General features: G+C 37.0%; 2 protein-coding genes across 2 annotated transcripts; one reads left to right on the forward strand and one right to left on the reverse strand.

Annotated features, from left to right (window-relative positions):
• Positions 1-14233: 14233 nt before the first annotated feature.
• Positions 14234-18438, reverse strand: LOC126606864 (uncharacterized). Its single transcript, XM_050274248.1, has 5 exons — positions 18339-18438; positions 15861-17493; positions 15644-15774; positions 15501-15576; positions 14234-15417 (listed from the first exon to the last, which is right to left on the reverse strand). The coding sequence occupies exons 2-5, from the start codon at positions 17332-17334 to the stop codon at positions 14276-14278; spliced, it is 2823 nt and encodes a 940-aa protein (XP_050130205.1). The 5' UTR covers positions 17335-17493; positions 18339-18438; the 3' UTR covers positions 14234-14275.
• A 1380-nt stretch (positions 18439-19818) lies between these two features.
• On the forward strand, positions 19819-26895 carry LOC126609283 (uncharacterized). Its single transcript, XM_050277238.1, has 2 exons — positions 19819-20235; positions 26738-26895. The coding sequence occupies exons 1-2, from the start codon at positions 20082-20084 to the stop codon at positions 26893-26895; spliced, it is 312 nt and encodes a 103-aa protein (XP_050133195.1). The 5' UTR covers positions 19819-20081.
• The last annotated feature ends 268 nt before the right edge of the window (positions 26896-27163 follow it).

A 27163-nucleotide genomic window follows, 5' to 3' on the forward strand; every position in this document is an offset into this window, starting at 1 on the left:
TGATCCGTATATTACTAGTGCAAATGGAATACCTTCACATGTGAACAATGAAGGCACTATCTCTCTTACTTTGACCTTATCACCGGTCCATGTTCTACTTGTTCCTAATGTTAAGTGCAATTTTTTGTTGGTAAGGAAAACTACTTGATACCTTATATTATTCCACTTACTTCTACCCTACGTATCATTATTTTAAGACCTTAAAACTCAAAAGATTACTGGTCGTGGTAAAAGAATTGAGGGTTTGTACATCTTGACTATAGAGGACATAGTTGTTTCAGGTTCAAGTAATCATCAAGTTCTAAATGCGAAAGTCGATGATGAACATCAAATTTGGTTGCAGCATCGATGTTTGGGACATCCATCATATTAGTTATTTGAAGCATCTATTTCCTTCTTTGTTTGCACTTGTAGTGATTCAGAGGTCAAGCATGAAACATGAGTCATGGCTAAGAGTCATCATACTTCATTTCCAAATTGTGATTCTAAAACTACTTTGCCATTTGATTTGGTACATTTTGATGTGTTGTGTCCGCTCTGACGATATAAGAGCAGTGGTTACTCATCACCTGCGACTAGAAGGAGACACACTAGAAGAATTCCTGCATAAAAGATATCAGGAAAATATTTAGGGGTGATTCAGAAGAGAAAGAATTAAATAAAAGTATGGAGCAACACATCAAGCTGCAGTCCACCACGCTGCCCTATGACCCTAAGGTGAAAAGACGCTCGCGCCTCATTCATTCTTCTCCAGAAGATGGGCCCGCATGCCCTTTTCCTCATTCCTAATGGAGCAAGGCCCAGATGAGCCTCTCTTCTCTCTTTCATCTCGGCCCAGCACAATACTTAGCCCAACATTGTGAAAGGCTTAGTGCATCGGTCTTGCCCAAGCCGAGCCAACACCTTGGCCTAGCCAGCCACACCACACTACCACCTTAGCCCACCCAAGCCATTTCCACCCCGTAGCAGCCTTGTGTTTTTCTAGCCACCTTTTCTCACGTTCTTGACCTTAGTCTAACCATCTCATCAAGCCCCGATGATCCAAAAAAATAATAAATAAAAAGAATTAAATTCTTCTTACGTTGGTGCGACACTGAGAAGAAGAACAACGATGACAAACAACTCTTTGCAAGGGCAAGTAAAGAATAAGACTAGGGGAAGGAGAACAAATTTCCTCTAGTTTCCTCTCTTTCTTGTTGGGATTAAAATTGCTCTCCAAATTTACTTAACCATCTACTTAAGGGAGACTTAAATAGGTTTTGGTGACAAATGGTTTCCCTTTCCTCGAAAACTCTATTCCAAGTCAAAGCAAAGAATCTATTCAAATTGGGAAATAACTCTCTCGCTTATCTAGTTTGGGATTTTTACACCTACTACCTTTTTCTGCATGCAGGCCAACAGGCGTAGGGGCATTTGTAGAGCAAAGAATAATCCCAAAACTCCTGAAGAAGACACGTGGATTTTTTCCCAAAGAAGACAAGATTGCCCTCATTAAATGGACAGACAAACAAATATTCCAACGAGCAACTCATCATCCTTGGAGGTTTAAGCAGTTGACTACGGTTGCTCAAAGCTCCCCTGCTCGCGGCATGGAAAACTCGAAGGCATAAAAGATAGGATTAATCACCAAATCCTATCTTTAATACATTCCTAATTGAAGATCAACTCAAACTAGTAAGTAATCCTCATCACAATCAATCAAGGATCTTTCCATCATCATTCTAAGATATTATCTCCTAATTAATATCTTGGTAATATTATTTCCTCATCCATCATAAGGATAACACAAACTTGACCAATGGGAGTCGGCACATGTAGGGCAAAACCTACACCTAGGTCGGCCACCTCCGTATTAATACCTCATCTCCACCAAATTTTGGTAAGTTTTTTGCTGTACATACAGCCCTAAACACTCACTCTTTTTTCATAGTTACTAACTTAGGCATTAAAGATCCATTGGCTGAACCCACCCCTTAACACCTCTTGTGCGCGTGTGACTTTGCTCTTGATCAAAGGTGTTAATTGTTTTGTAGGTACAAATATATCAAGATTGAAGACGGAAGATTTTTGCTACCTCAAGGAGGTTGTGCCAAAGTAACAAAGCGATGTGAAGTCGTCGTCGGATTATAAAGGGAGAGGAAGGGTGTCTGAGGAAGGTGAGAGTGAGACGATGATTATGATATTATTGGATCGGAAGACCAAAGTACAAAATGGATGCTGAGACGTGAGAGGCGAATAAGGAAGAAAACTATAATTTCAAAAATTTTAAAATTCTATTTGATCCTAAGAAAAGAAAGAAAATGAGAGACAAGTATACTAACATCGTTCTTTTTTTTTTTTGTTGTTGAGAGATCCCTTAAATAAGGGATTTCTTGCACGACACAATTCTCCATGTTATTCAACAATCCAACCGTCTATCTTTAAAGGTCTTCTCTCAATGATTATCTCCATAAAAAAATCATCCAAATCCGAAATCATATGAATGTTGGATTAAACGGTAGCCATTTTATTACTGTATTTATCTATTTCTTCACTAGAATTGGATATCTAAATGGTTTTTGGATGATCTTTTTCTATTAAATATAGACAGTTTGGATCGTTAAAAATGTTACAAAACAGAAACACAATGTGTCCCTCAAGTAAGCTTATTTGAGGAATCCCTATGTAGAATGGTTCTTGTTAATGCTCAAAACTGGGAGGTCAACAAAGGACCATTGCAGTCCCTTACTAGATGTGAAGATAGTGTAACATTTTGTGCTCAATACAAAGAAACTTGGAAAAATAAACTTGGACGTGAAGATAGTGTAAATGTTATGATCAAACATAGTGCGGGATCCCTTACTCTCGTCCCTTAACATGCATATTTTAGGGAGGGGGGGGAATAAAACCTATAAACCTTAGATAAATGTATGAATGCTCTGAACCACGTAATTTGTCAATCTCTACATAGTACTTGAAAATGCTTTAATATTGCTTTATAAACTAGCGAAAGTTTTTGGGACTGTACACATAAAAGATAAACGATCATGAAGATATATATATATATATATATATATCACGTTACCACTAGTGATTATTAAATTTATTAATGTAGTAGGTCCCTATAAGAGATGAGCATCTTCAAGATTTGTCTTAACTTTTAATAGCACATCTTAGAACCTAACTTTATAGTTTTAATTGAAATCCATAACAATATTATCGATCCATTAATGTAGGGTTTAAGAGTCTCACGTAGGCATGTCTTCCTTCTGCCATGTACTTAAAAGGGTCAGTCATTCTTAGAAAGCTTTTGTTAATTTCTTGTCATAAAGTTGACTGCTTTATGCGTAAAGTAGAAGAGATTAGTGCTTGACAAAACTAACTTTTTACACCATTAGTGGAGAAAAAGTAGCTTTTCTTATGTTCTAAGTGGGATTTTCTATTGTTTGTAACTCTTAAGGATTCCAAAACTCCAAAAAATAAAAGCAAATAGATGCCATGCACGTTCTTTCAACAAAGCTTTTGAGGTGGAGATTCGGCATATTTAAATAGTCATTAGAGAATAAAGAGAAGTTAATTAGTTAATATAAGTGCCCCCTATCATCAAGATTTTACAACTAAGATTTAATCATAAATAGTTTTCAAGAACCTGTATATAGAATAGAGCAGAAATTGGAAGTGATCTATTTTTATATACATGTAATATTCTCTTTCGGATCCTTCATATGTTGTAGGAGTAAAACTGCCGAACCTCCCTCTAAATTTGACCCTTCACTTCCGATTTCTCTACTTTATTTTCGAAAATTAATAATCCAAACTAATTTTTTAGACAATTTTCTTTTTTGGTTGTGTTTGTTTTTTTGTTTTTTTACATTTTATCCAAATTTCTGTCAAACAAACCAAATTGTTTAGATTGGTTTGGTTTGTTTTTTTTATTTCTTTGTCCATTCGGTTTATAAAACTGAACCAAACTGGAAGAATCAGTTAGTGTGCGATTTATAACACTATAACCATGGCGGAAGCTCAGGCTCTTCGGGATACTCTGGCTTTGGCCAAACATCGCCAAATCAGAAAAAATGTGGTGGAACGAGACTTGAAGATTGTCAATGATGCAATTTCAAGAAAGTGTGCTGTTTCGTGGAGAGTTAGGACCATTGTTGAGGATATTAAATGGCTTGCCTCATGTTTCGAGCTGGTATAATGGAATCATGTTTACAGGGAAGTGAGCTTCACAACGGATGCTATCACTTACCTTGGGCATAACTGTACTAATTTATATGTTTGGGATGAATGTGTTCCTGCACAAGCAAAAAACGCTCTCTTGTATGATTCACGAGGCCTTGAGTGTCACTGAGGTTTCTCTTTAATTTTAATCTTCTCTCTTCCCAAAAAGAAAAAAATTTACATCACATTTTAAACCTTTTCCCGTAGTTTCTTTGTAATAAAATTAGATGATACAACCAAAACCAAAAAAGAAAAATAAAACCTAGATGGCAGTACACTGGTGAAGGGGGGAACCAATGGTCATCTTTTGCTTGATTGGTGCTTCTCTTGCCGATCGAATTCATTTCTCATGATTCATGAAAAAGCAAGGCCACTTTCTCTTTATTCCAATCTAAAAAGGAGGGGTGGAAAAAGGAGGTGGGCTTCAAAGTCTTGCTTGCTTTGAGAGCAAGAAGCTACCAAAAACCTTTTCGAGGGGACGACTCTCAATTCACAATTCTTCCCAGCTGTGAATGATTTGTAGCTATTTTATGCTTAAAGTTTGACCTTGGTGACATGATTGTCCCATCTATATATTCGTATTTTTTTTTAAATAAGAACAAAAGAAAAGAAGAGCTAGGTGGGGTTTTCCCTTGCACTAGTGAAAAGAGTTATGGACCCTTTTGTCTCATGAAATTCCATCAATTAGACTTTTCCGAGATTTTTTTTTGAGTAAATTTGACATAAATGTCACATCCCGGCCCAGGCTCCCACCACATCTCGGGCTCGACTCCACCGTAGCACGATATTGTCCGCTTTGGGCCCCGACCACACCCTCACGGTTTTGTTTCTGGGAACTCACATGAGAACTTCCCGATGGGTCACCCATCATGGGATTGCTCTTGTTGTGATATCGCTTAACTTCGGAGTTCCTACGGAATCCGAAGTCAGTGAGCTCCCAAAATGCCTCGTGCTAGGTATAGATGAGAATATACATATAAGGTTTATAGGATCCATTCCCCTGGGCGATGTGGGATGTTACATAAATGTTGCACAACATATATGTCTTTACACCAGTAATTATTGTAACAGTTAGATAATTGGTTTCTCGAATGAATAGGCCATTCATTCACCAATTGATTAGACAATGGATTCTCTTTATTGAGTTAGGGGTATTTGTGTAATTTTACTAGGATAGTCACACCACTATATAAAGGTGGTTGTACCACACATCGTACCACACTGAGAATTCTTTAATCGATTTTCTCTTTCTCTCTCAAATTATTCTCCTCTATAACATGTTATCAGCACATTTGCTTTTAACGAAATTAACACCTACAGTTTGGTCTCACCTTTTGGCAACAAAATTTCAGTTTCTCTGAATTTTGAAAGTACGATCATTTTTGCGTTTTGAAGTAAGTATTTCGTTTCATGGTTTCAATTTCATGCCAAACTTGTAATTATATGTTTAAACATCGCGTGAATGATGAACCTGATTATAATATTTTCTTATTGGTTATGTTTTTTATTTTTATTATCATATATTGTTTTATTTTTTGCAATTTTGCAAAAGCTTCACGATACACAAAATCACCATGATGCATGAACCTCTTTAATCTAATTTTATGCATATTAAACCGAAAACAGTTGTTTTTTATTTTTAAATAAAAAACGGTTGTTTGTGCTTTTTCATAATATACATGTATATACCAAACGAAGGCTCAACATGATGCCTTAATCCCCATTGGGCGTAAAGCCATAGCAACTTTGTTGTTAGTGGGCTTCCATAAGTAAGCCCAACACGACATCCAAAAGTGTGTTCCTAAAGTTTCCAGTGGAATGTTCGAATTGTCTTTCCAGTCAAGTCATCGATTTCTCTACCTCCAAGAAAATTTGGGAGTGCCTTCAACAAAATTTCTTCCAACAATCATTTGCCAACTCCGCTCAACTAAACTTTTGCCTCTTCTCCTTTACCAAAGGATCCCAGTCCATTTTTGAATACCTGGCTACAGCCAAAAGCATGGCCTATGAACTAGCAGCGATCCACGAACTTATCTCCTATTCTGACTTGGTTACTGATGTGTTTCGTGGCTTGGGACTTGATTACTAAATGATTGTGACTACACTTCTGAATTTTCCACCACTTCCTTCCGTTTCTGAACCGAGGACTCGTCTACTTGCTTTTGAAGGACAACAAACTCTTGTTGCCCAAATGACTCATTCTGTTCAGCACACTGCTTTCGTTGCTGCTCGTCCACATCTCATTTGCTGTGAATTTCCTGGTGAGATACATTTTTGCGTGGACACTCCTCAATTGGAATGTCATCAAAGATATACTTTGATACCTTAAGGGTACTACAAATATGGACCTCTTCTATACCCACGTATCCAAGAAGTTCGAGCACTGCTTGTTGGATTTGCCAATGCTAGGCACCTATCAAACACGCATACGGCATGTTCCTAGATGGGTTATATATTTACGATTGAAAACATCGCTATATCCTATCTAAAGCGAACTTTGGTTGCTACCTCGATTGACCATGTTGAACTCATAGTGTTTTATAAAGCTACCCGGGAGTGTAGTTGGATACGAGCTATGATCGAGCTTATTCGAAGTATGTGTAAGTTAACCACTGCTACCGATAACATACCGATCATCTATGAGGACAACATTGCATGTATAAGCCAGATAAAGTAAGCCTTTATCAAGGGTCATGCCACCAAACATATAGTACCTAAATTCTTCTTCTTGCACAACAGTTGCAAGAGAATATAATTGAGGTCCCTTCTGTTAGTTCCCAGAATAACCATGTAGACCTATTTACCAAATCCCTACCTAAGAGCTCATTTTAGAAGTACATTAGAGGTATTGGGTTACACAGGATTTCGGAGCTAAAATGAAGCATCTTGTCCATGATGATGTTCTGGAACCACCTAATCGTGCGCTAGTTAGGGAGAGACATCCCGAAGATGCCAACGCTTTGGCCTGTGTACTCTTTTTTCCTTTGCTAAATTTTTACTCCATTAGGTTTTGCTTAGAAAGGTTTTTAAGAGCATATCCAAAGGAGTTATTAAATACAATAATTCAAAAGTTTATTTGATTGCTGATGTGGCTAATGAATATAGATGTTAAATTTTTTTTTTTTTTTGGTATTCCAATGGATGTGTTAAATATTTATTTGATTAATATATTGGGCCTAAAGGTACATTAACTATTAAAAAATAATAAAAAAACTGATTTTAGTTTTCATTCTATTGGTTGTCAATGGAAACCATGCATTAAAAATTAAATTAAAGGCATTTGACTCCATATATTATTTTTTGTAAAAAAAAATAAAAAAAAAACCTAGAAAGCAAGGATTCCAATGACATAGCTGAAACGTCATATATGGCATCTCTCTTGGAGAACACCTTGATATCTCTTAGTCCTAGTCAGTGGCGAAGCCAGGATTTACTGAGGGGAGGAGCGAAATTCAAAAGAGTGCAAGGTTCAATCAAAGGGGTTGCTTTCACATTGGAGAGTGCAAAGTTTTGAGTCAATATTCATAGCAAAAAATATTCTCCACCAAAGAGGTTGTAATCAATAATATCAAAGCCAATGTAAGAAGCTTAAATTGGCTAGGATTAGATCTTAAAAAAATGTTAAGTGCTAGTCAAACAATGGACTAGAACCTAACAGTTAGGTGCCTAGGCAAGATCTAGGCAGGAGCCTAAATGAATTTAAATTAGGAAGTTTTAACGAAACACTCATGATACTGTTCACTTTTAACGTTAAGGACATTTTTACTCTAAAAAGTCACTCATGATACTATTCACTTACAACACATTTTTGTTCTTTTAGTTAAAACTCAAAGTTTTCAAGCTCTTTTTCATTAGTTTTCGTATTATTTGAAACATGAAACAAGTCTTCAAAGTCACATTGGAAATTCATTGAAAGTAGTGATGTCTAAAATAAAATAAAAAATAAAAAAAACATACAAATTTGAGTATGAAATAACCTCCTCCATATTGTATTAACAACATTAAGGTAATTTTAGTATTGAAAGTCTTATTTTATTATGTGGTATTTTGTGGGTATGGTTTATCTAAAATATTTCATTGAAGCACATGTCTTTAAAGTATAATTAGGGACCAATCAGAAGATCAAACCAAAAGAAAGAGAGACCAAGCCAAACCATTTAACCAAAAACAAAGGAACCAAGTCAAACGGAAAAAAGATGGAAGGAAAAAAAAAAGGAAAGAAAAAACGGAGAAAAGCAACAAAAGAAGGATAGAAGAAAAAGTAACAAAACACAACGTTTCATTTAAAAAGAAAGGAATGCTGAAATGACGTCGTCCCATCCAAGATTTTTATAAAACAACTTTTCTTTTATGTTCTTCTTCCTTGCGCAGGAGTTGCGGATTCCTCGCGCAATAGGTAGCCCACCGACACCATGGCTCTTTATGTGGCTTTCGACGACCGAAGGGGCGGATTCCTCGCTTTGCATGTGAATTTCCAACGACCGGAGGGGCGGCCACCCCTCCTTGCCCTGCTGTGGCTTCGCCACTGGTTCTAGTTGGTGTATTTGACATCTCCTTTGGAAATGGTCTAATGAGGCACAAGTTTTGGTATTCCAACCAAACAGGAACGGTCATTCGACACTTGTGTCATGCCTGAAGTCATGGAAAGCCTCCTAAGGTGTTCTACCATCCTTAGGGGAGAAATTCCCAAGGGGTACGAAGTTTCTCCTATGCCAACTAAACAGCTTTTCTCCCTACTTGAGTTTGCTGGGTTGTCTATGTGAAAAGCATACATTTCATTTTTAAGAGAGACAAAGGTGAGGCATGGACATGGAGTTCTTGTTATTACCCAACTAAGCAATTTGTGAACATCCAAGGATGAGTGTTGCAGGATATTTATATTCATCCACTAATTGGTGTAACTGTTGCAATTGTTAGATCATTGATTCCTCAAACCTCAAATGAATAGGTCATTCATATTCATCAATTGATTGGCAAAATTGATTTTCCTTATTGAATCATGGGTATTTGTATAATTTGACAAGATAGCCACACCATTATATAATAGTGGCTATGATGTACATTGCAACACACTAAGAAATTCTCTATTAGAATTCTCTCATTCTCTCATTTTCTCTCAAATTATTTTTGACATACCCTGACCCGGAAAGTTCACTAGGACTCCGAATCAAGTTGTGCTGGTCGACACCTGGAGGGTGACGAAGCCATAGAATGTGATAATGTGTAAAATGTGAATAAATTTAAACTTAAAAGTGCCTATATACACAACTACGCGGTGAGTGGGTAAGGGCCCATTTCACATGTGATACAGAGCATAAGTAAAGTACAGTAAGGTAAGATAATGATTATACCATCATAAGGAGCCACTTGAACCGGGAGTGCCACGAGTCCTCGTCGATACGGAACCTTGCTACCAGAACCTGGAGGGTGCAAAAAATAGAAAGAGTGAGTGGTCAAAACAAAGTTTTTTAAAATCATTTCCATTATCAAAGGTAGTAACTCCTCGCCGTAAAACCTATATAGTTTCCAGCATATCATACTACGTAGAAGTATGAAATCAAACTATACTAACAGTAAACCCAGAAGTATATCACTACCCAACATCTCATTAGCAATATAACTAATCATGTGCTTAATAAACCATACTAGCACATAGTCGGAATCACCTATGGTGACCCGAACAAATGTACCCATATCTCATCAATCAATGCTAAATATAAGTCGGAGTCACCTTTAGTGACATGTACGACTTATCCATAACTCATCACATATCTCATCAATCAATGCTAGCATATAAGTCGGAGTCACTTCTAGTGACCTGTACGACTTATCTATAACTCATCATATATCTCATCAATCAATGCTAGCATATAAGTCAGAGTCACCTCTAGTGACCTGTACGACTTATCCATAGCTCAATAAGTATACCTACACACGAGTCGGAGCCACCTGTAGTGGTCTGTACAACAAGACTGAGTGTAATATAGTTATGCTCAATGCTACGCTCTCACGATAGTTGTGTGATAAATCGATAATCACCTACGAGTTGAAACCACCTATAGTGGTCTGTACGATAAGACTGTGCACCTAAATTGGATCCAATGTGAGCATACGATGCGGGAGGTGACATCATATACAGGCCTACCATATCTCTGGCTAAATCACTAACACCGGGGTGCAAGTTTATGAGCTCTAATATATCTCAACACAATCATGCTCACTACCATCATTATCATCAACATGTACTCACTTGAAGCTTACCTGGGCGTCCGCAGCGTCATTTAGCACTTCAAGGATTCACAATAATTAGGTTCAAGTATTATACATATGAATATGTCATGATGCGATCTAAACTCAAACACTTCATAATATTCCCAAAATATATAATACGACGTAAAAATATACAATCAATAACGCCCTACTCCCAAACTGTTTACTTTTGAAAGTAATCATCGGTGATAAGCCCAACTAGAAACTAGTCTAATCAACTACATTACTTATGTTTCCTTACTTCAATTTCTTGATTCTTCATACATTGATTTATAACCAACAATTAACCACTAAAACATAGGGTTAAGTCTCACATTTTGCACCAATCTCCCTCACATTGCTCAATTCCTCAAACAAGGCTATTGTCTCAATTATTTAGTCTCATTTATTTTATTTTATGGCTGCATCTAACATCTTGTCTGACTGCCTACGTACCCTAAACAGGGATCAAGCCTTTCGTAGTTCACAATAATTATTTGTAGGTGACATGCACAAATCAACTTAGAAACGTTTGTGGAACTATCAATTATATACATATGATAAGAAGGAAAAGATCCACTCACCTGGAGTCCACGCTATGATTCACTTACATTCACATCGAGGCGTCCCGAACATTGGCGCCTATAACAATTATCGAATCACATCTCAGAACTCTTATCAATAGAATACGTAATTCATATAAGGCACATCCTCAAGGACATTCTAAAATAGTTTGAGGCTCATTAACCACAAGTCAACCGTCGATCAAAGATCGACGGTAGGGTCTAAAACCCTGTAAAACTCGATCCGGAAGATCCGCTTATTAGATTTCCAATCAGTAACTTCCAAAGATCCATATTATGCTTCTAGAATAACATACTAAAATTTCACTACGATCTAACGGTCAGATCTCCGCCAATTGTCCAAATTCAAGTGGCAGTTAACGTTTTATTTTATTAACTTACAAAGCCAATTCGGAAAGATCCGTGCATCAGATTCTCAATCCGTAAGTTCCTACATTCTTCAATATTACGTGTTACAATGTATCAAGGTTTGGTGACGATCCAACGGTCGGATCGTTGATTCATATAAATACTTATTAATGTATCATAGAGAACTTAGGTTCCAACGATCAACCTACGTCATTCAATATCAAAAATGAATTTCCGACATTTAACATAGCCTAAAAATAGCATTGGCAGCTCACTGGTCACGCACCGCCGCACACGTCGCCGTGGGTGGCGGTCGGCCGCCCCAACTCGCCGGAAAATCTAACTATTTCCAAAAATTACCTAATTTCATAGAAATGAAGATCTCAATGAGTAGAGCAAGTTTTATTCATGTGGCCAAGTCCAATTTGGCTAGGAAAGGCCCTAATTTTTGCTAAAATCGTACGAAACCCTAAAATTGGGTGTGATTCAATTCGACCTCCAAACTTGCTCCGACAGCTCCACCACTGCTTAGGCTTTGTTCCTGGGTTATAGGGGAGTGTTTTAGTAGTGGTAATTGAAGGAAAACGTTTCACAATTGATGGATTTTGAGCAATGTTCCCCGCATCACCCATGAGGTGTTCTTCGTGAAATCTCCACCATTTCATGCAAATTTTGGCTAGAAACGAATGTTGGGATATGGTGATGAGGTTTGGCGGTATTAATGGGCTTCAATTTCGCCGGAGAACAGACTGAAATGGCATCGGAAAACATAGAGAAACGGGTCGAAGGTTGGGTTCCGGGTTTCAAAGATCCGGTGTCCCTCCTTTCTTCCTCATTTCTCTCCTAGAACTCATCTCTCCTCATCCCATTAGGCAATTCTTTCATCTTCTTCTCCTGATTGGGTAAAAGCCCTTTCTTTCCTCTCCTCCAATTGGGCAGCAGCCCTTTTTTTTTTTTTCTCTTCTCCGGTTCTCCCCTCTTCTTCCTCCCCATGGACCCCTTAATAATAAATATAATAATAAAGATGATATGAAATAAATGAAATAATAATTAACAATCCTTACCAATATACTTTTGGAATACAATAAGGTAATAGTTCATACGCATCACAAACTAGCGATCAACAAAAATCAATACCCTCGCCACTAGGGTACTCTCGTAAATTCTCATTTTAAAATTATAAAATAATAAAATTTGAGACGCGTTGTCACAATTTTCTTCTACAACAATAAGTCTACTTTTGTAAGTTACTATTGGGTTTAGTTCACTTTGTTGGATTATGTCCACTCACCAATTATACACATCAACTTATTTTTATTATTATTTTTTTATTAAATTGTAATCAATGTTATAGCTTATTTATGGGATTATCCTTAACTTAATTTTAGATTAAATATAAGAATTTAGGGTTGTTTCTTCTCTTCTTGCTCTAGATCCTATTTTAGTCTCTTTTTCTACCTTCATCACATGTTAATTGTGTTAACTAATAATTTATTTTGTAGCTACTATATGTATGAGCATATACATAATGGTATGGATCTATAAATGTATGAAGATGAAATTTCTTGAACTATTCTCGATAGCTAGATTAAGTTGTATTTATTTTCATATCTTCTTCCTTAATCACCGGTTAAATTTTGTCAACCTAAGGTGTAGGTATCATATATGATGGCATACAAATTTTCTTTTAACTATTTTTTAGAAAAATGGTTGAATCTTCATATTTAATTATTCAAATTAAATGAGTAAAATAAACAACAAGTCTAAATAAATATTATCTGATTAGTAATTAAGACGAGTTTAACAACGTAACATTACATACCACAGTTTAGTTAGAGAGCCCTTTTCTATTAGAAATCAATTACATGAGAGCCAACTTGGAAAATCCTTGGAACTAGGGTTATTGGTGGATCTATCAATCCTTAATTGGAGGGATGAAGTAAAAACAAAAGAAATTTTCATTAGCATTATGGTTCCCTCTATTATTGCTAAGGTGGGAGGGCTTGAAAAGGCATTGGGTTGTAGTGGGAAAAAAGAACTTTTTCCCTACGAAGGAACCGAATGCAAAGCAAGACCTTTATATAATGATGATGAGCCAAAGACTTTCTAAAAAGGTGGGGAAAGCAAGTTTTAATTCAAACTGATGAGAGAAGAAGTAGGACTGAAAGTCATCATCCAAGTGGAGGGAGATGTATATGTTCTAAAAAGTGGTGGGAAAAGCTTTCAGAGTGTGACGAGGTTCACCTAATGCTTTTTCAAAGTGGAAGATATTAATATGCTATCATGCTTAAGTTTTGAATATACTACCTAGGGGTGAGCATGTTCACGGGTCAACCACCCAACCTGAACAAATCAACCGAAATGAGTTGGGTTGGGTCACTTGTGAAGTAAACCAAATGAATTTTGGCTGACAACCCGGCCACCCTTTCAACATATCGGCGTTTCTAAGTTGTGGACCTTAGACCTTACGTGCAGACGGGAATCAGACGGTCCTAATTTGTTGAGCTCACGATAGAACCGGGTTGGTGTGACCAAGGTATTAAATATCGGTAATATCGGAAATATCGGTAGTTCGAAAACACGAAAATATCGATGGAAATATCGGGATAGTATTGATATCGATAAAAATTACATGGAAACCACGGAAATTGTAAGAAAAACTTGGAAATTTTTATTGAAACTTTGCAAGATGTTTATTTAGTCAATTATCTATTAGTTTATCACAAAAAATTGGAAGGAAATGCATTGCATGATGGATTTAACATTATCAAGTTGATTATATAGCAAGTTAACAAACATTGTGAGTGTAGAAAATATGTAGTAATTAATGAAAGAAGTCTAAACACACCATAATCATTTATATATAATGAATTAGTACAATATTTTACACTTTAGTACCACATAGAGTTCCTATGAGGTTCAAATTTTTCACTATCTTCATCATCTGTATGTGTAGAGTGAGTGTATTGTGAAGAGTAGTTATCAAATGATAAATCCCCAAAATAGTTTTGCATGTAATTGTTAACATGCCACACATATGGATCCGAGATTGGTTGAGGTTGTCCATAAGCAAAATCATTTGAAGATTGAGTCTGGGATTGTTTCCATGAGTCGCTCGATTCCATCCCAACAGGAATGGGATATGAAGGGTAAGGAGATGGTTGGTTATGAGTATAACCATAGTTACTACTTCCCACTCCAATAGAGTCCGAAGTTCTAAATAACGATTCATCTTCTTGACTTGACAAAATCCCCTTGCCTCTTTCTCTACGAGTATAGTCTTTCCCTATAGCACCAATTCCTGGTCCTGCCCGCCTACTGCCATGGTCATCATCTTGTGTTGCATGCGTGAAGTTTGCCTCACCAGTGAAGGGGGTCATAAATCCGGGAGGTGGTCCATAATAGTTTCCATATCCACCACCACTACCTCCAGCTCCACTGTATCCTTCATCATTCCCACCTCCGGTGGTAGGTGAGTCTCCTGATCTTGTACTAGAGCTATCATTAGTATCAGCACGATGTTGTGGTTGTGTAGGATTGGAAGAAGGTGGAATTCCAGTGTTTCTTGGTTTTGGGAGCAAAAGTTCTTCCAAAGAGTCAGCGCTGCTAAATCCCACCTCCTCCTCTAATACTCTTTCTACATTTATCCCTTCATTACGTGCTTCTTTAGCAACTCTGGGAGCTGGGTTGCCTTCATCATCATCTAAATGAAGAGGTCTAATCCATTGATAAAGTTGGTTACCCTCTGTATCATCATCTTCACCAACAATATCAAACACATTTAGTGGGTCACCAAGGTCGACATGATCTATTTCTGCTTCCTTATCTCGAATTTGAAGCTTCATGTTGTAGTAGCAATAAACTAATTTTTCCAACCTACTATGAGCCAACCTATTTCTTTGCTTTGTGTGTATGAGTGCAAATGTGCTCCAATTTCTTTCACAAGCAGATGAGGAAGCTGTTTGTGATAATACTTTGATTGCTAACTTTCTCATAGTTGGTGCATCGGTCCCATACAGGATCCACCATTCAGCTACAATGAAAAACAATGTTGATAAGCCTAATAACTCGAAAAAATTCTATTATAAACTTATAGTGAAATATGTTTGCACTCACTAGGAGACATTGTTGTTCGAGCAGCAATTGATGTTGGTTCTCCAAAAGTTCTTCTTGCATCTTTAAACCATGTTAGCTGAATTCAATAAATCGTGTTAGTTTAATCCAACAAAGTAATTATTATAATTTAAGTAATTGTGTACCTCATTTCCAAATTGGCCAACTTCTGGTGATGCAGGGTCCAATTTAGAGTATACATTATGTACATCACGTATAAGGGCACCATCATCTCCAACACCAGGTATGTATTGGTATCGAGGATTCAAATAATATGCTGTTCAAAGAAACACATACGCTAATAAGAGAAAAAATACTTATGCAACTAAAGAAATGAATTGCAAATTATGACATAATTTATACCTGCTGCATGCAAATCGTGGTATAATGTTTTATACCATCGATCATCAATTATCTTTATGACCCACCTTGCACCAGGTTTTCTTTCCAATTCCTCCTTCACTACATGCATCAACTCATATACTGCCCCCATAGTAGGATACACTTTTATGTCAACAATCCGTAAAACCTTGTAAAGAGGTTCAAACAATTGGCACACATGTTCTGATTGAGTCCAGAAAGCATGATCAAGCACTATACTTTCCACCATACGACCTGCATTTGAGCGGCTGAAATTGTGGTTGGCCCAATCGTCACTAGTGAATAGTTGCTTCAACCCTGCTTTCTTCTTAAGTAGGCTTTCTAATGCAATATAGTTGGTGGCGAATCGAGTGGTAGCTGGACGAATAATTTCTCCTTTGCAAAATTCACGCATCTTTGCCAACAACCAACCGTGGTTGTAAATATAATTTGTGATTGTTCTAGCTCTTTTTACAACATTAGCAATATTCTCTCTCTTCCCCATTGCCTCAAACATGAGATCAATACAATGTGCTGCACATGATGTCCAAAACACATTATGATGCTTCATTAACTTTTTTCCAGCTTTGACAAATGCAGAACCGTTGTCGGTCACGACTTGGACAACATTATGCTCTCCCACCTCCATGATTACATCCCTCAATAACTTGTAAATATACTTGTAGTTCTTTATATGGTCTGAAGCATCAACGGACTTCAAAAAAATTGTCTTTCCCTTGGAGTATACCATGAAGTTTATGATAGACAATCTGGTTGGGCCAGTCCATCCGTCACACATGATTGTGCAACCATTAGTTTCCCACTTTGACCTCAACTTGTTAACATACTTGCCAATGTCTTTATGCTCCATTTCCAAATATTTGTTTCTTACCTCATAGGGAGTGGGAGGTTGTACTCCAACACCGGCCTGTTGACATCCCAATACCATATTTTTGAAATGATGTGATGATGCCTTCTTAGCAGGGACATTTTCATAGATAAAGAACTTGCTAATTAGACGCCCCATTCCCTCCTTCACATTACCTCCCTTGAAATAACTCCAAACACTCTTTTGACGTGCTTTGGATGAGTTATATAAACTTGGGGCTATTGGTGGTGTTGGTTGTGATTCTCTAAGACTGCCTCCCCGACTCATTTGTGCACCACCACTTGTCCCGGAACCTTGTCCTCTATTAGGAATTTTATGAAGGTGTTCTTTTTCCCATGCTGACTGTTTGGAGGCACGTAATGCTTGTTTGAAACTACGCCGTTCTTCAGGTCCCATGTCATCATCACATTCGTCCTCATCGTCATCATCATCACTGTCAACCGCTTGGCCAATGCCTTCTCCTCGTAGCCCAGCTCGAATATTTTCCATTCCATATGCTTTCTTTTCCTTCTGGTGTTTTTTATTTTTTAATAATGTGGTGATGAATGCCTTCACTTCTGGGGGGGACACTATCGCATCGTTGGACATTATGTCCTGAATCTAATCCACTAAGATGATGCTTAAGTCGTGTCACTCCGCCACTCTTCATTACATGACCACAATATTTGCAAATTGTGCCATGTTTGTTTCCGTCTATTGGGTCTCCATGTTCCCAAGCTGGATCACGTTTTGACATCTTAAACGTACCTGTATTTATTTTGCATGGAAATTAGGCAATTATTTTTTGGCCAAAAAATATAGTAGTGACGGTTATATAAGAGAACCTAAATAATAAAGTTATTCTACAAAAGAATTAAATAGGAAGTAAACAAAATGATTGTAAGGTGTAGAAATTATAAAAATAATATGGAATAATAAAACCTAATATTAATGAATAATAACCAGTTTGATAATAAAATAATAAATAACATTAAACATATTAAAATTATCCTAGGGAATAATTATACAACATTACTTAATTACTTCAAAAAATTAACATATTATTTGGTTCTTAGATCACATGCACGGGTCCACACAAATTTTTTTGTATAATTAACCTCCTTATATATGTACATTATCTATGTATCCAACTTAACTAGTGTTTGTATTATATATTATTACAAATTGTTAAGAATTAATACAGTGTTCTAGACAAACTTCTTTCTTTTTTAGTGTTTTAAAACCTTTTTCTTTTTTTTTTGTTTTTTGAGAAAAGTGTTTTAAAACTTTTTAAAATTGTTTATTCTTTCCTTTTCTTTTCCTTGCCATTTCTTTTATATTCTTTGAAAATGGAGACTAAAAGGATTGATTATGGACCCTTTTCGTGGGAGGTATGTAGAAATTGTTTAATCAAAATGGATAATCAGGAGCAAACGAGCTCGAACAAAGCCATAAAGCAAAGTTAGTAAATTTTTTGCCCCTCTTTTGGTGTTGGAAAGTTCATTTACGATAGTGTGAGGATGTGAAATTAAAGAATCTCATGCATGTGTCCACACAAATTTTTTTGTTGTTGTATAAATTAAAATAATATAAATGTAAGTTTGTAAACTTACCTTAAATGTAACAAATCTTGAACTTTCAATGTCGTACGTAGCAACAGCAAAACCTCGACGATCCTCTGCAGCTTGCCGTCTGTGAATAAATGAGAGAGAAAAGGTTTTGGAAAGGATCTGAAAGGGCTAAGGGAAGAAGAAGAAACAGAAATGTGTAATAGAGGTTTTTCAATTTTCGAAAGGTCAAAAAATGTGTGATGATCTGATACTCCACCTCTGGGACGCACACGGTTTTGAACTTTTGGCAGTGTTTTTTTTACACACACACATGGGTTTGACAGTGAGAAACCAGTCCACCATACATTTTTGTCTTGTCACTGTTTTTTTCACACACGGATATATCTTTTTGTCTTGTCAAGATTTTTTTCACGAAAAATGATTCTCATGTGATTTGAAGGTGTAAGGCTACATGCCTGTATGGCAGTATGGGCATATGACAGTTTGGTTCAGTTTCAGTGGGTTTTCTTTGGATTTATTTGCAAAATTATTGGCACACACACACTCACACTAACCTAACATCTCACAGTCACAGGCACATTATTTTCACATCTTTTCACCTCTGGGTGCAAAATTATTTTCACCTATTTTCACCTCTGCAACACTCTGCAACACACACATTCACCTATTTTCACCTCTGCAACACCCTGACACACACGATGCAACACGCACACGCACACACGCACACGCAACACGCACACGCAACACGCAACAAGCACACACGCACACGCACACACGCATACCTTTCTGGATCCTTCTCTCTCTCCCTCGGTCTCTCCGTCTCCTTCTCTCCCTCGGTCTCTCCGTCTCCTTCACACGCACACGCAACAAGCAAAGAACACAGAGCCTTCCGTCTCCGTCTCTCCCTCGATCTCTCCGTCTCCTTCTCTCCCTCGGTCCGGTCTCTCCGTAGTCCATCCAATATGCTGGGTCACCTCATCACCACCTCAGACTCTCTCGAATCTCGATCTCGATCTGGATCCTTCCCTCAGTCTCTCCATCTTTCTTCTTCTCCCTCAATCTCTCGAACTCGATCCTTCTCCGGTTCTCCCCCCCATCTCTTTTATGCAAATCCGCCGAGTTGCTTGGGGCCTTTTTACGGTCTCTCTACACCCTGGGGGACGTGATTTTGCTGTTGTTCAGCTCGTACCCACCACCTGTGGTTTCCTCCTCCCTTTCTCACCTCCCGCCGGCGACGACGACGACGAATATCACGATATTTTAAAGATATTTTAATTTTAGTCAAAAAAATATCGTCCGGTCAAAAAAATGATATTATCGGCAAAATATCGCCGGTAATATTGATTTTTAAGACTGTGGGTGTGACCCAGTGGATTTAAAAAAAAAAATTCTTAGTGGGTATCTTTTATTCGGAGAGAAGGGGGGCTAAGAGTTCACATGTTCAAGAGGGAAATAGACGCAGAGAGAGTGAGTTGGGGTAAGGATTGGATCAGGGGTGGATTGAAGCTGAATTGCGACTGTGAGCCGAACATCTTATACCTTTAAATTTGTTTTCTTCACTGGGTATCTTATTGTTGGAGAGAAAAGGAGAGGCAGGCAACTGAGGTAATATTGGCGCGCTGAAGAGGGAAAGAGAGGCTGAGAGAGGGAGGTGGGGTGAGGAACTGATTCAGTTAGATTGAAGCTACGTTGCAACTGTGACCTGGTAATCTTGTACCTTTATTTATTTAATTTTATTTTTTTTTGGTTCAATGGGTGTATTTTTGTCACTGATTGAGGGATCATATGAGGGTTGTCATCGTCGAGAAAAAGAGGCAGAGAGAGGGAGGTGGTGAAGGGTGCCAGTCAGAGCTTGATTTAATGTGGGTTGAAGTTGTGCTTATGTTAGAGCTAACATTGGTGGTTCATCCAGAAGCTATGAAGAACCGAGATTGTGAAGGTGAGTCTCCGAAGAAATCTTGAACCTCTCTTATAATCCATTTCCATTCCGTTTTGGTTTGTATAATGCTGTGATTTTAATTGGCTGAAATCGTGAAATTGGATTTTAGATATATAGGTGCAAAACTTTTGTCGTGTTTTGATAAGTTATTTTGTAGTTGTGTAGGTTTGTAGCAAGTAGACATAGAAGTGTAATTTGATGAGGGATGAGTTAGAAACAAAGGAAATTGTGGTGGAAAGAGAGGATGTAGATGTAGAGGATCAATGTGGTGCAGGGAAGGTTGAAATAGTTTTTCTAACGGTATATGATGAGTTGAAACCAAAATTAAAAATGGAGTTCGAGTCGTTGGATGAAGGGTATGGTTTTTACAACAATTATGCACTTGCAACGGGATTTGGGATTCAGGAGCATAGTAGTAAAATATCCAGTGATGGTGAATGTTGGTTAAGGAAATAATTTGTTTGTTGCAAACAAGGCAAGAAGAGGGTGGATCCTAATCCCAAACCTAACAAGAAAGGTATGAGGGGAGATGATAGAACTGAGTGCAAGGCGAAACTTGCGGTTAATAAGGGAATTGGTTGTGAAATATTTGTTGTAACAGTTTTCAATGAAGAATTCAACCACCCTATGTCAAGTGCATCACACTTATTTAGATCACATTGTCAAGTTTCGAAGGTAAAGAATGCGATGATTGAACAATGTGCGCAAGACAATATTTCCGTAAGTAAACAAGTGGGTTTATTGGAGGTGCCAAGTGAAGGAATTGGAAATATTGGTTGCACCCCCAAGGATATGTATAACGCCAAACAGCAATTACAAGGTCATCTAATCGAGCATAATGCAGAAATGTTGAAAAAGCATTTTGAGGATGAGAAAAAGATAAACAATTCATTTTATATCAAAATGGAGATTGACAAAAGATGGAGATTGATGAAGGCGGAACACTTGAATTTCTTTTAAGCAGATATTAAGTCATGTTGTGGTTACATCCATTTTGGTGATGTGATTGTGTTTGACACCACTTTCAACACAATGTGTACGAGATGATGTTTGCTCCTTTGTTAGGAGTTAATAACCACAATCAAAGCGTTCTTGAAAAATGAAAAAAACCAAGAGCTTTGAGTGGTTGTTTGAAGAATTCCTTAAAGCTCTATCGGTGTGCTGCTGAAAGTCGTAATTACGAATCAAGATGGAGTCAAAGGCTATCGGCAACAAACTACCAGCCACCTTTCATCAGTACTGCATATGGCATGCTATTAACAAGCTTAATGACAAAGATTGGGTTGAAGGCGTTTTCAAGGATTTGCATGATTGCATATGGGCTATCAAGAGCAAAGAAGAATTTGAGGTAAGGTGAAACAAGTTGGTAGAAGAACATGTGTTGGTTGATAAAACGTGGCTTGAGGGCATTTATGAGTTACATGCAAATTGGGTTCCAACATTTTGTAAGCACGTTTGCGATGGGAGCCAATTTGGTAGTCACTTAAGTGTGTGGGTTTTAAACATCACTGAGTTGTACATCATTATTCTCCCAGCTGCAAGATTCATTTCAACAGCAACCTAATGACGATCAAGGTTGAGGGGCATATAGACCCTCTCCACATCGACCAACCATGATGTAGTAGAAAATAGCTCCCCCTTCCCCTTCACTATCTTTAACAGCACCTATAAGAATTATTTGGACACATAGACTTTGCGGCCTCCATGTTCTCTAAGTTGTCCTTGCATTAATGGAAGCACTCACAATACAACTATCCACAATTGGAAAATAAATACAAAAGCATGTACAACACTGAAAACATTAAAAAACACACGCAAACTAGTCCATTGTGTTGGTGTTCAACATTGTACTAAAAACCAATCGATTGTGTTGGTGTTCAACATTTTCCCTACCCTTCGACCCTCATTTGCATGGTTCAAAAACCAGTACCTTCGACCCTCATTCGCACGGTTCCTCAAGAGATACAGCTGCAAATGAATGTGCTGAAATATACAAATTTTAATTAAACTATGACACCAATGTAATCCCAACACATTTATATAACTCTAAACCAAATATAGTTTAGTCATTTACATCGGTTGACAACCACCCTTCCTTAACAAGGAGCCGCCTCCAAAAATCGGTGCCTCTAACTATCGTATTCTCCAATTGGGCAACATGACTAACAATGTAACAAACATTAAGGCTCATTGTTCTAGTCATTTAATCAATATAATTTCCAATGCATAAAATCCAAAACGTCAATTATCACTTGTTCTGATTCTCTTTCACCTTTTTGAATTGATAGAAATACTTGATCACCTTAAGCACAGTTTTTGTCCATTGCTTTAAATACCATTTCTCTTTGTAGAACATTCTTCTTCGGCTCACCCTCTTGGAGTTTTTTACAATTTGCTCGTATGGCAAATGACTTTCGTCTTCTTCTTCGCCCCCTCCTCCCTAGTTTTGTTCCTACAGTCTTTAACCTCCCCCTCATGTACTGACCATTCCTTTTTGTTGCCACATGCTCACCCTCAGGTGTGAAAATAAAAACCTCATCATCAAAACTTTGGACTTCTTCGTATTGCTCTGGACACACTCTTTAATCAATCCAACCATCTCCCCGCATACAGCTTCGGGACTATCCAACTCAACAGTCCATAGAAGTTCATCCAAACCCTCTTCTCCACACCTCCCATAACCTCCTTCCTGCTTAATCCCTTGACCTCCCCCATTTTCCTCCATCAGCCCTATTTTGACCACCATCTTCTTCTTATTCCTCTTCTCCTTCTTCTTCTCCCTCTTTATTTCCGTCTTCTATTCTTCATCTTTTTCCTCTTCCTTTTCCACATCTTTTTGTTCTTCTTCTTCTACCTCATTCTTCCCCTCCACATATTTTACCTTAACTTCCCTCCCCAATTCCTTGACCTCTTCGGTCAATTCTTCCATCTTCTTCAATACCTTCCTCTCTGAAATATCCTTCTCATACACCAAAGCCACATTTAACTCTTTTATTTGTACTTTCAACTTGCCGGCATCATTTGTATCAGGAGTAAAGGTGTTTGGAATCACTACATTAGCATCATCGCCCCATGTTAGTAGCCTATGTTCCTTTTTTATTCAATCGGCACAATCTCTCAAATCCCCACCACTTGCCATTTAGCACAACTCGTCAGAATTCCATTTCTCACACATATAGTTTTCACAAATATTCATCAACATTCACAGATGTTCACGTTCATTCACAAAGTTCATAGATTTACAAATAAAGTCGTACATCTCAGTTCTCAGTTATGTACATCTGCAGATGCTCATAGATGGGTTGATTCTTTGTTGTCAACCACCAGAGAATCTTGGGAAGGTTGCCGGATTAGTCATCTTACAATAGCTAATGGCTTCTCTAATTAGGGAACTATTTCGTATGCCCACATGTGCACATACATTGAATTAGTACTCAATCACAATAATTTAACCATTATTACTGCTCAATCAAAGCAACAAATAGTACCTGAAAAGCATAACTAAACCCTTTTGTAGCCCCATCTAGATCTCTGCCACCTCTTACTTCCCTTACCTTCTTCTTCTTCATCCTCCTCATCTCCTTCCATATCACCATCCACCCTTCCTCTCCTTCTCCTAGAAGCATCAAAAGAAAGGTTATCTTATAGTTGTTCAAACAATATCACACCCATGAATAACTGTTGAACCTATCCATGTCGTCTACATGCTTGAATTAGTCTAGGTTCACAGCCAAGTTACTCTTTTTCCATATCAAGACACCCTCGGTGAAGTATACAAGCCCCATTTTCAATGCATCATCCTCATTTTCGCATTTTTTTAAAATCCTTAAAAAAAACCTTTTCAAGCTCGACACAAGTCACAAAAACCTTTTGGCTACCTTTCGTAGGGACGATCTTCACTTGACCTTTGCCCTTCCTACCTTTCCCTTGCTACTCTTTCCAAGAAAACCAAATTTCTCAGGAAAATACTTAGTCAAAAGCTTAATGTTGGAATGCTCAACCTCATTTCATAAGGTTCGTCACAACGAAGCCCTGTAATGAGGTAAAAGTCCTTATTCGTGAAACGGATCACTTTGTAGCCTATTAAATACATGAGTGAGTCCCTCTAAATCTTTCACCCCTTGATTAGCCACTCTATATAGCAACAATTCCTGCACCAATTGGCCAGTAAGGGCTAGTCTATCGACACTTTTTAAGTGTCCAAAGCATGATGCCCTAAAACCAGCAAGTTGTGCGTCATTAAACTTTTGATGCATGACTCATAGCACATGACTTGCTTAAGAAAGGTTGTTGACCATTCCCCTATGCGGTTCTTCCTCTTTTGTTGCTGGTTGAACCCCTTGAGTTATCATCTCATGTACCTATAACAATACAACCATTCAACACAGCCAAATTGAACAATATATACCCTTGTAACAACCACATTCAACAATGTATAACACTAACACAATCTACAGGGAACAAACCTTCGTGACTTAAATAATATCAACTTAATTCATAAGATTAACAATGATTTCATCAACACAAATAATTTCTAACTCAACAATATAACTTCAACAAAACAAGATTAACAATGATTTCATCAACACAAATCATTTCTAACTCAACAATATAACTTCAACAAAACAACCTATCCCTTATACACAATCTGTCATCAGCAAGTTTTTATAACACTACATCGACAGTGAACAAACTTTCATTACTTAAGTAATATCAACTTAATTGATAAGATTAACAATGATTTCATCAACACAAATCATTCCCAACTCAACAATATAACTTCCACAAAATGAAACTGAACGACCTATCCCTTATACACAACCTGTCAACAACATTTCATAAACCCACATCCCACCAAAATTTCCCAAAAATTCGCCCAACTTCCATAATTAATCAAATTTATTTCTAGGGTTTCTCTCTAAGTGACCGGGCATCCTAGAAGAAATAGCTATCAATCTCACTTCTTCTAGGCCATCCACCCTCTTTTCACCCCTTATCCTTGGTGTGGAGTAGATTTGGCATTCGTGTCGTGTTTTTCGTGTTTGTATCGTTTTCGTGTCATACCCGATATCTTAACGTGTCGTGTAACACCTGTTAAAATAAACAGGTAAAATGACCCGACCCAAAATTGACCTGACCCGTTACCCGTTAAGGAAAATATATTTTAAACCAATAAATAATCAAATGAAAAAACATAATACTAAATAAGTATATACATACCACATTGTCACATCCAAAAAATAAAAACGTATTTAAGTAAAGTCTTTAATAGTTTTTTAATTAATGTAGAAGTGTAAAAAATATAAAAATATATATATAAACGCTTGTAATGACAAGCTTTACAACTTTCATGACGAGCTTAACTTCAAAATTCGCCACTATAATCATATAAATCATAGACTAAAATTTAACCATTGATTGTTGTTTACATTTACGCTTCATTGTTCTCATCAAATTTTGTTTTTTTTCCAGATTTTCTTTTTTGAAAACATGATCTATTAGAGGATCCAGGAAGATGAACAGTTTGGATCGTTGATATTATAGTCAGAGTTTTACAGTTAGTGAAAATATTGCTTGATGTTTATAAAGTCTCTACAAACTATATGACATCGACTCATATTTCAGTTAATCATAAATATCGAAATGTGATATCAAATATCTGAACTGTTCATCTTCTTACATCCGCCAAATGATGATGTTTTCAAAAAAGAAAATTTTAAAAATGAAATTTAGTAAGAAGAATTAAACGTAAATGACAATCGACGATTAAATATAAATTTAAGGTTTATGGATTATGGATTATAGTGTTGGATTTCGAAGCTGGCCCCTTCATGAAAGTTGTAAGGCTTATCACTATGAGTGATTGTATATTTTTTTTTTTTTTACATTTATTACACTTCTACAATAATTATTATTAATTTTATTAATTTTTCCCTCAAATAAAAAACATTATTCATGAGGGTTTGGAGGATTTTAAAAATCTAAACGATAATGTAAGTGTAACCATAATCTACTCGTAGAGGAATAATGATGAATCATGAGTGTTTATATATTCTTTCATATTTTTCATACTTGTATGTATGCCTTCTTAGTTCTTGCCTATACAAATACTATACTAGTTTATTTTAATTTTGGACAACAACATGTTAAGTAAAATTTATCCTAGTAATGATAATAAGAAACTCTCATAATAAAAATAAATAATGATTAAAACATTTTTTGTAAACTTATATAGAATAATAATACAAAACTATATATTTAATATAGAATATATTGTATACATTAATATGGCTATTGTATTTTATAATAAACCTATTAGTAATTAAATTTTAAAATGATCAAAATAATTTTTTTCTTAACAGGTCGAAACGGGTTACCCACGTGTTACCCGCGTGTATACTTGTTAAGAACCCGTTATTAACGGATTCAAAACGGGTCACCCGATAATGACCCGATTAGTTATCGTGTTGACCCGAAACCTGTTATTTTCGTGTTGTGTCAGAAACTGCCGGGTCTAGTGTGGAGACCTTGAGGCACCAAACTTTTGGTGCTTGGAGTTCCTTTCCTCAAATCCTCAAGGAGCACAAGAGAAGCAAAGAAACAACCATCCAAGGAGAGAAGATCACAAACACAAGGAAGCATTCAAGGAACTTGGAGTGAACTTGAAGGCCATCCACTTGGGCGAATCCATTGTTTAACCAAGGATGAGCTTCAAGGGTATGAAAGCGTTATCTCTCTTCTCTTTTTAATTTGTAAAGATTCATGGTTCACTTTTCACTAGGCTTTGAAAGTCATGGGTTATAGAATTATTTTTTAGTGCTTCCTTACATTAAGAGTTATTATATATGCTTGTATACTCAAATATTCTCACATATTCTTAGTTAGGACAAAAAATTTCCTTAATTATGGGCGGCCCAATAAAGCTCAT

This window comes from Malus sylvestris, chromosome 16, assembly GCF_916048215.2.
Source record: "Malus sylvestris chromosome 16, drMalSylv7.2, whole genome shotgun sequence".
In the NCBI taxonomy this organism is placed as follows: domain Eukaryota; kingdom Viridiplantae; phylum Streptophyta; class Magnoliopsida; order Rosales; family Rosaceae; genus Malus; species Malus sylvestris.